The following is a 15,793-nucleotide window of genomic DNA, read 5'->3' on the forward strand; positions in this document are numbered from 1 at the left end:
TCAGGCTCACTGTTAAGTTTATTAATCCTTTTATAACAAATCCTTTAAAAGAGTTTACTAAAAACAGGAAGGCTAGCTGATGGAATTTCTCAAGAAACAATGAGACAAGAAAATGAAAGGACAAGCAGGACCTAAAGCACAGAACTCCGTAATTAGTCCTTAAATCAACTGGGTTCTGCTAGTGTTGGTGGCAAGACCCTTAGGCAGAGAACTGCAGAGAAACAGGTACCAGCTTTGGTGCTCACAGAGCTCTCATCTCATCCAGCCTCAGCCAGCTTCCGTTGCATGACCTTAAGCAAATTACTTTACTCCCCTTAGGTTCAGTCTCCATTCTGACATTGGTAGGTTTATACCAAATTAGAAAAAAAAAAAAATCCGTGTAAAAAAGCTTAAGAATAATATTTACATTCAATAAATAGCAAAAATATGAAAGTCTGATGACAGCAGCTGTGATTTAGGGATGCCCGGGAACAAGAACTCAGCCACCGCAAGGGAAAGTATGAACTGAATCAACTGCTATAAGCACCAGTTTGGCAGATGTACCAAATGTGAGGATGGGCATACCCTAAGACACGGTAATTCCCTACAGAACTCTGCAAAAGGACACATATCTGAGAATACTCACAGCAGCACTATTCCATTAACAGGAAAACATAAACAGAGACACAATCAATTTGTCAAATAGCAGCAATGAAAATTTAAAAACTCACCAGAGGTACATTCACCAACTTACAAATATAATGGTGAATGAAAAATACAAGTGGCAGAGATTGTTCAGAATAAAATACCATTTTTGTAAAACTAAAGACTATATTAGTTTAGTTTACCTCTAAACATCATGTTTAGAGGTAAATACATTACTAGTGATTTTTTTTTTTTTTTTTAAAACATGAGACCTGACAGTCACCAAACTTAAGATAGTGGTTATGTCCCAGAAGCAGGGAGGAAAAGGCAACTGGAGAAAAAAACATCAGATGTTCACACTGTATTTGTAATGCTCTGCATCTTTAAGTACTATGTAGAGAATGACCTGCCAAATGCTTCTGATCTTATCTCTTTTATGACATAACGAATCTGTAAAAATGTTAACATATTCAGGAGAATAACTGATGTATAACAAAATAAACACACAATAAACAGCAGCTACAGTTATGCTGTCAACTGTAGGAAGGACTCCTGGTTTCTGAGAATATCATAGAAACCATGGCACTGAAGTAGAGAAGAAAGCTCAGGAAATGGTCTAGATGACTTTCCTCTATCTAAGAATCAATTCATAGAGAACAATGTGAATATGGCTGGGATACCAAATACCAAGCAGTTCAATCTCTAGACACATACTGCCCTAACTTGGTGCTAACTCAGTGAGGTCATTCCTATCAAACTGAAATGCTGCTACCAAAATCCTGACTCCTACCTTTCTGGCTCTGTTACCATTCCAGGGAGTTCCAGCAGTGGACTGAGGACATCAGGGTTGCTGACTGGGACACTTCCACTCTGGGCTGAAGAGAGCACTGGCTTGGCAGATGGGAGACTCAGGGTTTCTTGTCCTGACTCCATCATGTATCAATTAAGCAACCTTGGAAAAGTCTCTCAATATCTCCAAGGGGTCATTTATTTGATCTGGAAAATAGGGGCAATATGGATACATGCCCAGTTGTTAAGAGCTGGGGCTCAATCCCTGACTCCTCTGTCTCCCAGCCGCGAGACACAGGCAAGTCTCTTAACCTCACTAGGCCCAGTTTCCTTATTTGTAACTAAGAATAGTAAGAGAACCAAACTCACGGGATTTCAAGGATTGAATGAATAGCCTCTGTCAGATAAGAACTATTAAATATTAACCTGGATTGTCATGAAGATGATGAAAAGTGAAAATGGAGATGAAAAAGGTTTTATAAACTATAAAGCTCAGTAAATATGATCTTCTACTTTCACTGCTACAACTACTTTAAACACTATTAAAAAGAGAAAAACTTACAAACTCAGAACTAATAGATACAAATACTGAATTTATTTTTCTAGAAAATTCTGGGGCCAGGAATATATTCCTTACATTATAGGAAAGACTGAGTTTGAAGTTTTAGAAATCTGTTTTAGAATCTAAAGCTGTCTTCAACCATGTCTGATAAGGTGTTCCAAGGAAAGATCAAGTTGACAGTAATAACCATGAAAATCTTAAATGTACTCTGTTAACCCAAGATTCTAAAAGTCAGTATTATCTATAGCTAGTTACTTGAAATTACATTTGACCCTTGAATATGAGTTTGAACTTCGTAGATCCAGTCCTATGCAGACTTTTTTTCAATAAATACAGTACATGTATAAATGAATAACAATTAAATAAATACTATAAATGTACTTTTTCTTATGATTTTAACATTCTCTTTTCTCTGGCTTACTTTAAGAATACAGTATACAACACATAGAATATATAAAATCCATGTTAACTGATTGTTCATGTTATTGGTAAGGCTTCTGGTCCACATAAGATTTTGGGAAGTCAAAAGTTACACAAGAGGGGCACCTGGCTGGCTCAGACAGAGGACTGTGCAACTCCCACACTGTTCAAGGATTGAATGTATTATAAATCTTTTTTTCTAAAAAAGCTCTTTCTTCCTGCTGTAACAATCTTCTAAAAATCCTGGAAGAGACTAGGGCCTTTTGAGACACATGTGAATTTTCCTATAAAATTAAAAAGGGCACTTCTGCCCCTGGGTTAGTACATACAAGTACAGGATGAAAATTATGAGACAGGACTAGAAGTGAAAACCTCACAAGTGCCCTAATAAAGCACCTGTTCACTTGATTAATCCAGTTCTGGATTCCCGTAAATTTCTAGTTTTCCATAGATACATATCCTAGCAAGGAAAAAAAACAAAACAGTAAAAACATCCTGGAAAAACTTAGGGAATATTAAATGACTAAGTGGGCTGAAACATATCAAATATTTGTAATGTCCAAACAAATAGTCATCATCCAAGGATGCTAGGGAACCAACTCATTATTTTGAAAACTGTAAATGAAGGGAATGAATCAAGCATTTGTTGGGGTGCCTTTCCTATAATAACTACTATTCAAATAGGAGGAGAAATAACCGAATTAGAATTAGGGAGGCGAAGCACTGAGAATCAATGATTGCGACACTACAAATAGAGAGACAACTAGACTTTATATGCCCCTTGATGGAAGAACACACCACCACCTATAAACTCTTGTCCAAAAACACCCCAACTACCAATTTGTGGAAATTGTGACAAAGGTCAGAGGAATATGTTAAACTACATCATTGGGATGCACGCAGGAAAATCTGGGCTATGAAAAGTTCTATACAGCAACCAACTTAATCTTTCATTAACTAAATTCTAGGGGGTTAAGAGGAGGGAGTTGAAGGATGAACCTATACCTACAAACCAAAAGATATTTAAAGCCCTATCAATTACTAACATTTCAACATTATGTGGACCCTAATCCAAATAAACTTTTAAAAGTTATAGATTTTTATGAGACAACTAGAAATTTGAAAACTAGATATTGGAGATTAGTGATAGTGTTATTTTTGTTGTTGTTAAAAGAGTCATTATCTTTTAGAGACATATATTGAAATATTTGTGAGTAAAAGGATATGATGTTTAGGATCTCTTCAAAATAATACAAGAGGGTAAATGGGAATGTGGATTAGCCAGGACTGGCCAGGGGCAGAGTGATACGTACATAGGGTTTATTACAGTATCTGTCTACTATTGTAGGTTTTAAAGTCTTCATTTAAAAAGGAGAAAGGGGGACGCCTGGGTGGCTCAGTTGGTTGGGCAGCTGCCTTCGGCTCAGGTCATGATCCCAGCGTCCTGGGATCGAGTCCCACATCGGGCTCCTTGCTCTGCAGGGAGCCTGCTTCTCCCTCTGACTCTGCCTTCCACTCTATCTGCCTGTGCTCGCTCTCGCTCACTCTCTCTCTGACAAATAAATAAATAAAATCTTAAAAAAAAAAAAAAATAAAAAGGAGAAAGGGATGGAGAGATGGGAGAAATGGTAAAAAACTAACTGTTATCGGGGTCCCATTCTGGGTCATTATCATCATCCCAAGATCAGAAGTCAATTACCTTCGGGTTTATATTTCATACTTTTCAATTCTAATCTATTTCCTTGCTCTGTTCCTCTTCCTATGGAAAAGTGCCTTTTGTTATAACTAAATTATTCTGAGTCTTGTGCTCTACAAGATACTGGGTTCATTCCTCAGTCACAGTTTTTTCTTCTTGTCACAGTTTTGGAGGCCAAGCTAACATTATGGTAGAGTACACAGGCTTTAAGACTGACTTGGTATGGAAACTTGTAACCTACACAAACTTCTATTGTCATCCTACCCCCCCTCTCCCTGCATGCCCTCTCTTAGTTCGGTTCAGCCTCTGTCAAAGGGCATGAGGAAATTTCAGTATTGGTGGTGAAGGTTAAGTAAAATCATATTAGGCAGAACGCCCACCCAGTGTGTGGCATTTAATACTCATACAATAAATATTAGTTCTTTTTCCTCTTGAATGGCTCTTCCTTCTGCTTAAGAAAATCCTACCTACCCTTCAGAAGAATTCAGTTTGCATTTCCTCTAAGGTCCTGGAAAATTTAATTCCAGGGAACCCTAAGCAGGTAGAATAGAACAGTGATTAAAAGCTGGGTTTTTAATCACTGGGTTCGTATCACAGCTCCAGCACTTAAAAGTTGAGTGACACGAAGCAATTTATTGACCTCTCAAGTGTTAGTTTACTCATCTATAAAGTGAAAATAATAACCACGTTATCTACAAAGGATATTTTAAGAATTAAGTTAAATAATCCATTTAAAATACTTTGCACAGTGCTCAATAAAATTTAGTGCAGAGGAAGAGAAAAAAGTGATATTGATCCTGGAAAATCAAACCCAACATTATTCTCCAGTGAAATCCTGGATTTGCCGTAAGTTTCCAACTCAACTCTAAGTACCTTGAGTGCAAAGATATTGGCTACATTTCTTCGCATATTCTAATGTACTTTACATGTAGGGGGGTTAGAGAAGAATTACTTGTCAACTAAGGGAGACAGACATCATCTGGGCTAACTTATAACACTCTACTCAAATTCTTATAATCCTGTGGCACATACTACAAAGCGTACTCAAGTAAACAACAATTAAGTAAGAAAAATAGCACCTATCCCTAAAATACAGCGCTACCCCACCCTCTGTTTCCACGTGCCCTCCTACTTTGTCTTTCACTCCACCTGTACAACGAGGAGGGCCTGTTTTGTTTCCCTCATCCACTCCTTGATTTCCTTCTTTTATTTCCTTTCCTGCTGATAAATCCAGTTGTTCGCACAGTGAGTGTGGTGTTATGTTCAGAGAAAGAGATCACTGAAAAATAACGAGAACTAGGGGCTCATGGGTGGCTCAGTGGGTTAAGCCTCTGCCTTCAGCTCAAGTCATGGGATCGAGCCCCACATCGGGCTCTATGCTTAGCAGGGAGTGTGCTTCTCCCTCTCTCTCTGCCTGCCTCTCTGCCTATTTGTAATCTCTGTCTCTCAAATAAATAAATAGATAAATCTTTAAAAAAAAAACCACACACACACAGAACTAAGGTTTTCTCTTTCCTTTTCTAAACTACTTTAAAAAATCCAATTGCTCCTGCTTTTATTCCAGGAAGAGGCAAAATGAATGAATAAATCCATAAATGGCATCCAATTTATCAGGAACCATGGAACTCAAACTAAAGGCACAGGTAACGATACATGAAGTAAAAAGCTCATGTGGACACCAAGAGAACAACATTCCTCAAAGAACACAATACCTGAAAGTCAGTTCACCAAACCTACTCTGGAGTCGCTCCTGGCTGACCAACTTACCTTTCATGGCAAGGTCCTTTTCAAACTTTGGACCTCTCTCACAGCTATGATATAATTATTGTGAAGACTACTGTTATTTATTTAAAATTATTACAGTCCCCAGACATTTTGCTAGCCACTTTACATGTATAGCTTCATTTAATTCTCATGTCAACCCAATATGGGAGGAAACTGAGGCTTACAGAAGGTAAGAAACTTGCCCAGAGTCTCTGAGCTGCCCAGTGGTAGAGGAAATATTTACCTTGAGTACTGCCCAACTTTGGAAGCCAAACTTAAAATCACCTAGGAATATGCTAGTTGGAGGTGGGATTCTTGGCTGAAGTCTGAGGCTAGGAAAGTCACACAGGGATTCAATGAAGACATATGTGTGGAGACAGATTTAACACACAGTAGCTATGAAAACAACTTTCAAACAGATTAACTGACTTCAAACAGAAAAATACTTGCCAGATGTCATCTTGAGAATGTGAGAACTGAGCATGGGAACCCAAGACACAAGAAAAAGGACAACAGTTTAAGGGCTTGTCCCACTTGCTTAGACAAAGGTTTACAAGACCAAATGCTTAGCAGAACAAAACAGGTAATCTGCAGATTTCTTTCAACACAGACAAGCTTAAGTCGTAAACATACAAACAGTCTTCACACACAAAAGTGGGCTTTCTCCCACTCATCTTAAGAAGTGCTACCCTCTCAGCCTTTCATTTTCCCCTTTTCGTTAGATAAATGGGTAAAAGAAATATTTCATTTCTCTTTTAATCTTAAAATTGTGAAATATTTATAAACACTTAAGCATCCAGAATTACACCATTTATACCTATGTACTTACTACCCAGTTTTATCACTCTTCACGTTTTGCTATATTTTGTCATAAAATTATTCCTCCCAGAGATGAAGTCTTGCCTCGCCTCTCCTCCTGTCTCTCTCTCCCCACTCTCAGAGATACTAAAAAGAATTTGGTGTTTAATCATTCACATGCATATTTTATACTATATTATATAAACATAAGGACATTAACAAGATGCAGTACTGTTCTGCCTGTTTTCAGATTTTATAGAAAGCTATCCCACAAAACACAATCTGCAAGTTGAATTTTGCTCAAAATATTTTGTTCTTTACTTGGTTTCGATACATGAGCTCTACTTCACTCGTTTTAACTTTTCTAGAATATTCCACTGCAGACAAAAATGTATTAATGTATTCAACTGTTGACAGTCATTTTAAGTCATTTCCTACTTTTTTACTAGTTCAAAAAAATGCTTCTTGACCATTCTTGTGTACATTTCCCTGTGCACAACAACTAAACTTGTTTTTCTCTAGGGTACATGTCAAGAAATGGGTTCCTTGGGTCAAAGGGCATGGGCACCACTTCATTAGATACTGCTAAACTGCTTTATGACATGGATGAACCAATTTATTTCCCCAAAAACAGCATATGAGTTTCTGTTTTTCTATATCCTAACCAACACAATTCTCAGTTTTGCCTGACTTTTTATTGTTGCCAACCTGATAGATGTGAAATGGTATCACACTATTTATTTTTTTTAATTTTTAAAGTAGGCTCCATGCCCAGCATGGAGCCCAACTCAGGGCTTGAACTCTCAACCCCGAGGTCAAGACCTGAGCTGAAATCAACAGCCCAGAGGCCCCTCTTTATTTCATTTTTTATTTTTTTATTTTATTTTTTCCTGATTTTAATGATTTGAACATTTTTTTTAAATTTTATTTATTCTTTTGACAGACAGCGATCACAAGTAGGCAGAGAGAGAAAGGAGGAAGCAGGCTCCCTGCCGAGCAGAGATCCCGATGCAAGGCTCGATCCCAGGATCCTGGGATCATGACTTGAGCCGAAGGCAGAGGCTTTAACCCACTGAGCCACCCAAGCATCCCTGATTTGAACATCTTTTTAAAGTTTACTCGACTACCCTCTTCTTTTAACTCCATATTCATATTCCATGGCTATTTCCCTAATGAGCCCTTTTACCTTTTACTTATTTACTTACAGAAGTTTTTCTGTTATGTGCTTTGCAAATATCTTCACTGGATATGTGGATTATCTTTTGCTTTTAGGTCTACTGAACAGAAATTTAAAATTTTACTGAAGTCAAATTTATCTTTAAACAAGTAATTTATCTTTATCTCTAGAAGATATGATTTGTGTTTGTGTGTATAATAACACGTCAAAAAATTTTAATTCCAGCATTGTTAAGATAAAGGGTATTAGTTTCAGGTATACAGTATGGTGGTTTGATAATTCTGTACACTAGTCAGTGTTCTTCGTAAGTGTATACTTCATCTTCACCTATTTCACCTATCCCCACCCACCTCCCCCCTGATAACCATCAGCTTCAGTTTGTTCTCTATAGTTTGTCTGTTTTTTGATTTATCTCTCTCTTTTTTTCTCCCCCTTTAAGAACACTTTTCTTAAGATGAAAAAAAAAATCTGTATTTTTCTCTAGAAGTTGTAAAGTTTTCTTTCTATAATTAGGTCTAATTGACCTGCAATTTATCTTTGTGTATGGTATGAGACAAGCACCTAATTTTACTTATTTCTATACAGGTAATTTCCCTTTTCTTCATCTTTTTGTAATGTACCTCTGTCTTGGGTCAAATTTCCATATATGTATAGGTATATTTCTAGGGTCTATAATCTGTTATTTTTCTGTATTCTTGCACCAATTCCACTACGGTAACAACTAGAACTTTATAATAAGTGTTGGTATCTGGTAGAATTAGGATTTTCTTTGTTGTTCTTCAAAAGCATCTTTGCTATTCTTGGCCCTTTACTCTAATTTTTTTTTTTTTTAAGATTTATTTATTTTAGAGAGAGAGTATGTGCACCCGCAAAAGGGGCAGAGAGAGAGGGAGATAAAGAATCTCAGATTCCCCGCTAAATGGGGAACCTGACATTGGGCTCAATCTCACAACCTTGAGATGATGACCCAAGCTCCCACACCCAAGCACCCCTCTTTCTTACTAATTTTATAATCAGATTATCAGATTCCTCAAACAGATAATCAAAACAAGACAAAACTAGGACTTTCAACTGGCACTGCACTGGATTAAGATAAATTTGTGGTGAACTCACACAAATCCGTGTGATACTGAGTTTACCCATTCATGAACATGGTTTGTTTTCCCATTTACTAAGGTATTCTTTCATAAGCACTATATATTTCTTGCACCTCTTGTTAGATTTATTTTTAAATACCTTATAGATATTTTTATACTAAGTAAAACCACTTTTCCTGTAACATTCTTCTAACTGATTACTAATAATACAAGAAAGCAATTTTAGTGTTTCTTGTCTTTTGGCAACCTTGACAAATTATCTTACTTTTAATGGTTGATGTAAAGATTTTCTTGGGAGTGCCTGGGTGGCTCACTGTGTTAAGCTTCTGCCTTCATCTCATGTCATGGTCTCAGGGTCCTGGGATCGAGCCCCGCATTGGGCTCTCTGCTCAGCAAGGAGCCTGCTTCCCCACTCTCTCTCTCTGCCCGCCTCTCTGCCTATTTGTGATCTCTCTCTCTCTGTGTCAAATAAATAAATAAAATCTTTTTTTTAAAAAATGAAGATTTTCTTGAATACTTTTATGCAAACAATCATGAAATAAGTTTTCTTTTTTTTTTTTTTTTTTTTTTTTTTTAAAGATTTTATTTATGTATTTGACAGACAGAGATCACAAGTAGGCAGAGAGGCAGGCAGAGACAGAGAGGATAAAGCAGGCTTCCTGCCGAGCAGAAAGCCCGATGCGGGGCTCGATCCCAGGACCCTGGGATCATGACCTGAGCTGAAGGCAGAGGCTTTAACCCACTGAGCCACCCAGGTAGCCCCGAAATAAGTTTTCTTTTGCTTCCTTTCTACCTCTTACATATCACAATGCCTTCCCTTATTTCAACAATTAGTAACAATAGTATAGTAGCTGAACAAAAAAACAAAAAAGTAAGCACACAGTATTCCTGTTTTGTTTTTGCCTTTCAATGGAAATCCTTCTGAAACGCTATCATTAATTATGTTTGACACAGGTTTTTATCAGCTCAAGAGTACTGTTGTTGTTTTGGAGAGAACACATGTGTACACATGTACACACACACGCATGTGCGCAAGCTGGGGAGGGAGGGCAGAGGGAGAGGAAGAGAGAGAGAATCTTTTTTTTTTTTTTAAAGACTTTATTTATTTATTTGACAGAGAGAGGGATCACAAGTAGGCAGAGAGGCAGGCAGAGAGAGAGAGAGGAGGAAGCAGGCTCCCTGGTGAGCAGAGAGTCCAATGTGGGACTCGATCCCAGGACCCTGAGATCATTACCTGAGCCGAAGGCAGAGGCTTAACCCACTGAGCCACCTGAGAGAGAGAGAATCTTAAGCAGACTCCACACCCAGTGCAGAGCCCAAGGTGGGTCTTGATCTCATTATCCTGAGATCATGACCTGATTCAAAAATCAAGAGTCAGAATACTTTATCAACTGAGCCACCCATGCACTCTCTTGCTGTTCTTATCCATGAACAAATGCTGAGCTTTAACAAATGCTTTTTCTGAGTCTACCAAAATGCCTAATAACACTTGGTTTGAGACTTATTATGATGAAATAAAAAAATTTTAGAAGATTTTATTTATTTGACAGATATCACAAGTAGGCAGAGAAAGAGGGGGGAAGCACGCTCCCCGCTGAGCAGAGAGCCCAATGTGGGGCTTGATCTCAGGACCCTGAGATCATGACCTGAGCCGAAGGCAGAGCTTAACCCACTGAGCCACTCAGGTGCCCCATGATGAAATAAATTTAATGTACTGACAGACCAGAATTTTTTTTTTAAAGAAAGAATATAACAGAGGGGGGCGCCTGGGTGGCTCAGTGGGTTAAAGCCTCTGCCTTCGGCTCAGGTCATGATCTCAGGGTCCTGGGATCGAGCCCCACATCTGGCTCTCTGCTCAGCGGGGAGCCTGCTTCCTCCTCTCTCTCTGCCTGCTTCTCTGCCTACTTGTGATCTCCATCTGTCAAATAAATAAATAAAATCTTAAAAAAAATAAAGAATATAACAGAGGGACCAAGATACTAGATAGATACTATTTGGTAAAACTTTCATTTGGCTGCTTACATAATCGCTCATCTATATGCTCTGAATTATTAAGTAAAACATGCTTCTACAGTGGGCTGTATACAAAAAAGTTTGAAAGCAACTGATCTATATTATTTTGAAGCATGAAAAACCACTATGAAGGACAAACATCTTACTGTAAGGTTTTCTTAAAAATAAATAACACAATGCTTGGCTTTTTTCCTTGAAAAATAGTCAGCTTTTCCTGTTATCTTTATCTAAATAATAACGTTTTAGGGGCACATGGGTGGCTCACTTGTTAAGCGTCTGCCCTCAGCTCAGGTCGTTATCCCAGAATCCTGGGATCGAGCCTGCATGAGGCTCCCTGCTCAGCGGGAAGCCTGCTTCTTCCTCCCTCACTCTCCCTGACTGTGTTCCCTCTTGCTCTCTGTCAAATAAAATCCTTAAAAGAGTTTTAAATATATTTTAATATTTTAAATATTATTATTATTATTAATGTAATAAGTCCTAATCCCTTGATGGAGAAAATGACCCACATTCACAGAAACATTTGAAGTCAATAAAAGGAAAAGAAGTAAACTAAGTATGAATTTCTGAAAAGGATTCTTTTTCAAGGATCACTTCTGTAAAATGTTATATGTGTAATTTCTAGAGTAAGAGTATACAGCTTCCATCATGTTTTCAAACATATCTGTGACCTTAAAAATGGACAGAACCTCTACTCCAAAAAGTTCAGTGTTAGGTTATACTTCTTTTAAAAACAATTTTTTTTTTAAAGATTTTTTATTTATTTATTTGACAGAGAGAAAGATCACAAGTAGGCGGAGAGTCAGGCAGAGAGAGAGAGAGAGAGAAGCAGGCTCCCGCTGAGCAAAGAGCCCGATGCGGGGCTCGATCCCAGGACCCTGAGATCATGACCTGAGCCAAAGGCAGCGGCTTAATCCACTGAGCCACCCAGGCGCCCCTAAAAACAATTTTTTGAAAATATTATTTTAGAAAGAGAGAGCACGCATACTAGCGCGCATGCCTGCATGAGTATGGGGAGAGGCAGAGGCAGAATATCTCCAATAATCTCTTTGCTGAACATGGAGCCCAGTGCAAGGCTCGATCCACGACCCTGAGATCAGGACCCAAGCCCAAACAGAGTCGGACACTTAATTGACTGAACCACCCAGGCGTCCCTAGTTTATACTTCTAAAATAAGAAGGTAACTGGACATTTGCATTACATCTATCACATTTTCTGTATTTCTGTGCTGAGTATGGCTCAGTCATCTCTTAACTGTTCCTCTTACCTCATACTTTACTAACTGCCTAGCCTTGTCAGGGGTTTATTAAAAACAAGCATGCCCTCAGAATCCATCCATACATAAATGACCATTCAATGTTTCTCTTCACCCATTACTCCTAAAACCTTCCTCCAGAACATTTTAAGACTGTTCCTTGCTTGTGACCAGAAGTAATATCACCGGCCTTATTCACCGGATTTATTTCTGGAAGACTTAGGGCTGCTTCCTGATTATGCTGATTATGATTTGTCACCAGTGAGGCTATTTAAAAGAAAGCAACTCTCAAAGATGAGCTCTAACATGTTCTACACAAAAGCAGCATTGTTGGTGTAAGTAACCTACCAGAGAGATGACTTAAAGTACAACAGTTTGGATGGAATGATTTTGAAATGTGTTGTTTTTGTTATTGTTTTTACAACTCATATCCCCTTCTTGATATACCACACATGCTCACATTCTCTACCAAAGCCACCTTTCTTTTTTTTTTTTTTTTCTTATGGGGGGAGACACACAGGAAGAGGAGCAGAGAGAATCTTAAGTAGCCTCTGCACCTAGCACAGAGCCCCACGGGGCTCAATCTCTCACAACCCTGAGATCATGACCTGAGCCAAAATCAAGAGTCGGACACTAAATTGACTAAGCCACTTAGGTGTACCCAGAAGGCACTTTTCTAACAACTCAGAGCTACAGAGACATTTTAGGGACCACAGTATTCATCTTAGCCATGATATTGACACTGACTGCCAAGTACTAGAGATAAAAATCTAAAGAATATCACTGCTTCTAATCACAAAACTCTTATAATTCTCTTTTCTCTCTCTGCCCCTCCCCTGCTTGTTCTCTAGTTTTCTCTCTCTCTCTAAAATAATAAGTCTTTTTTGGGGCACCTCGGTGGCTCAGGTCATGATCCCAGAGTCCTGGGATCAACCCACATATCAGGATCCCTGCTCAGTGGGAAGCCTGCTTTTCCCTCTCCCACTCCCCCTGCTTGTGTTTCCTCTCTCACTGTGTCTCTCCCTGTCAAATAAATATAATCTTAAAAAAAAAAAAAGTAATAAATATTTTTTGAAAAATAAATTAACTAAACAAATAAAAACTCCTAATTCAGGGCACCTGGTGGGCTCAGTCAGGAGAGCATGTGACTCTTAATCTTGGGGTCATGAGTTTGAGCACACTGAGTGTAGCAATTACCAAAAAAATAAATAAATAAACTTTAAAAAAAACTCCTTCTAATTCTGCAAAGCTATGCTAATTCCCTGGCTGCTGTTGGGATATACTGGAATGGTATCCAAACTGAAAGAAAGCTGTCTTTATAGTCTTAAAAAATGTTCCCAAATTAAGTTATATAAGATGCATAAATTTGTAAGTGCACTGAACAATCTATTATTTTTATGCCATTTTATAATCCCCAAAGCAGTATTTTAATCATAGCAACCTGTTAACAATTACATCTGGTGAGTGGGATTGGCAGAAGTAGATGAGGAAAAGAGAGTTTTTGTTTTTCCTTTTTTAAAAAAATACTTTTGCACTGTTTAAATATTTAAATTAAACACACTTTTTAATGAAAAATTGAATAAAGAAAAACAGTACAATTATGAAATCAAGAATCTCCACATTTCTTGTATTCTATTCCCTGTTAGCCCCACCTCTAATCTCTTTCCAGGAGATTGCAGCACCCTGACAGCAAGGGCCTGGTGTGTCTTCCAGAGTGTTCGAGCTCCCACAGCCATCCCTAGGAGGGATGCTAGGCCTGTGTAGGGAGTAGAGGTGGAGGCAATGGGAGGAAGACAATTCAACAAGCTTTGAAGTGAGCATTTAAAAAAGCACTCCTATTTGGAAGGTAGACTTCAGAATACATTCTTTGAAATGCTACTTAACATCTATTCACACCTCTAACTGCTGTGCTCCTTAAACATCCAGACCCCTCCCTGTTTGAATGACAGCCAGAGTACATGTCCTAGAGGGCAAAGTAATTGTTTACATCATTATCACCATCACTTTGAGTATATCATCCCAAGTTTTATGTATGAAGTCCACTGCCCATCTGACATCTGACATCTTTTTGAACTACCAGCTAAAATGCTAGTCACCTATTAGAGTGACTTCATTTTTACTGTTGCTGAACTCTGAATACATTCTGTATCTTCTTATCCAACAAACTTGCTTCATATTTGATCACTGTTCTTAATAACCCATCACTTTCTCCATGCATCTCTTACAACTAAGCTTCAGCCTCATTACAGGTCACAAGCCACAAATATGAGTGCCCACACAGGGACCAGACAGATAACAAAGCGTAGGGGTATGGTAAGTAATAACAGGGAGTAGCAACAATATAACAACATCTTCTCAGGACTGCCAGTTTATAAAAAAAACAAGGTACTAGGAATGGGGAGTTCTAAAATCCTCTAACCTGAACTGTAAAATACAATACTGTGAAAAGAGGCCATGGGTTTAAATGAAGTCAGAGAGAACTAATGCATGAAAGCCGCTGTTTGACAAACCTGTCCCAAATTTGCTGAAGGGGTGTTTGGGATTTCCCGTCGCTTTTTCCAACTGGAAGAGTCTCCAGGCATCGTTCATCACATTCTTCTCATGTTCTGAGTCAACCGCATTCACCTCTCTGTCTTTGCAACTCTCATCAAATAAAGGGCACAAGAAAAATTGTGCAAACCTAAGGGTGTGAAACACAATTAACAATTTGAAAGCTGTTATTTTAAAAGAATGGCCTTTAAAAAATAAGTTTGAAACTTAACAGATAAGAAAAAACTGCCATTGCTACTAAGGAAAAAAAAATGTGAAATAAGTTCCAAGTAACAGAAGAAAAATACTGGACATGTGTAAATTCAGAGGAACCAATCTACCCCAGATATCAGTGAAAATATACTCCATAGACACACTTCAGATGCCAATCCCTAGTTCACCTTGTACCTGGGCTTCTAACTAACTGCCTACAGGTCAGAGGTTCTCATCACCTCCTCTGGTTCAATTAATTTGCTACAGCAGCTCACAGGACTCAGAGAAACCTTTTAGTTACTAGATTACCAGTTTATGATAAAAGGATATATAATTCAGGAATAGCAAGATGGAAACTATGCACAGGGCAAAGTACACAGAAAAAGGCATGGAGGCCACTCTCCCCAAGCTCCAGAATTTCACCAACTAGGAAGTTCTGCAAATCCTGCCCTCTTGGTTTTTTATGGAGGCTTGATTACATAAGCACGACTGATTAAACCATAGGCCATTAGTGACTGAACTCCAGCCCCTCCTCCCCGTCCTGGAAGGTCTAGGGATAAGAGTGAAAGTTCCAACCTTCCAATCATAGGGCACTGGAAACCAGCCCCCCATCAGGTTACCTAAGGGCTTCCCAAAGTCGCCTTAATAACATACCAAAAGACACCTTTAACACTCTCAATCCCTTTGGAAATCCTAAGGGTTTTAGGAGGTTTTGGCCAGGAATAGGGAGAAAGACCAAATATATATTTCTTATTATAAATCAACAACAGCAAAAAGTCAGGCAGACTTTGAAGACAGTAGCAATCCATTTAAAATATGCAATTTGACAAGTCATGAAAATCCTTGTTATGTATGGCTA

The 15,793-nt window shown here is 38.4% G+C and overlaps 1 protein-coding gene across 4 annotated transcripts in view; it reads right to left on the reverse strand.

The window, feature by feature from the left end:
• The window catches only part of IDE (insulin degrading enzyme), a 132,217-nt gene that overhangs the window by 61,933 nt on the left and 54,491 nt on the right, over positions 1-15,793 (reverse strand). For all 4 annotated transcript variants that reach the window (XM_082721936.1, XM_082721933.1, XM_082721934.1 and 1 more), the window contains exon 4: positions 14,703-14,872. In XM_082721936.1, the coding sequence (XP_082578062.1) occupies positions 14,703-14,872 (170 nt within the window). The remainder of the gene's footprint in view (positions 1-14,702; positions 14,873-15,793) is intronic.

The sequence above is a fragment of the Mustela nivalis genome (assembly GCF_964662115.1).
Source record: "Mustela nivalis genome assembly, chromosome: 2".
NCBI lineage: Eukaryota > Metazoa > Chordata > Mammalia > Carnivora > Mustelidae > Mustela > Mustela nivalis.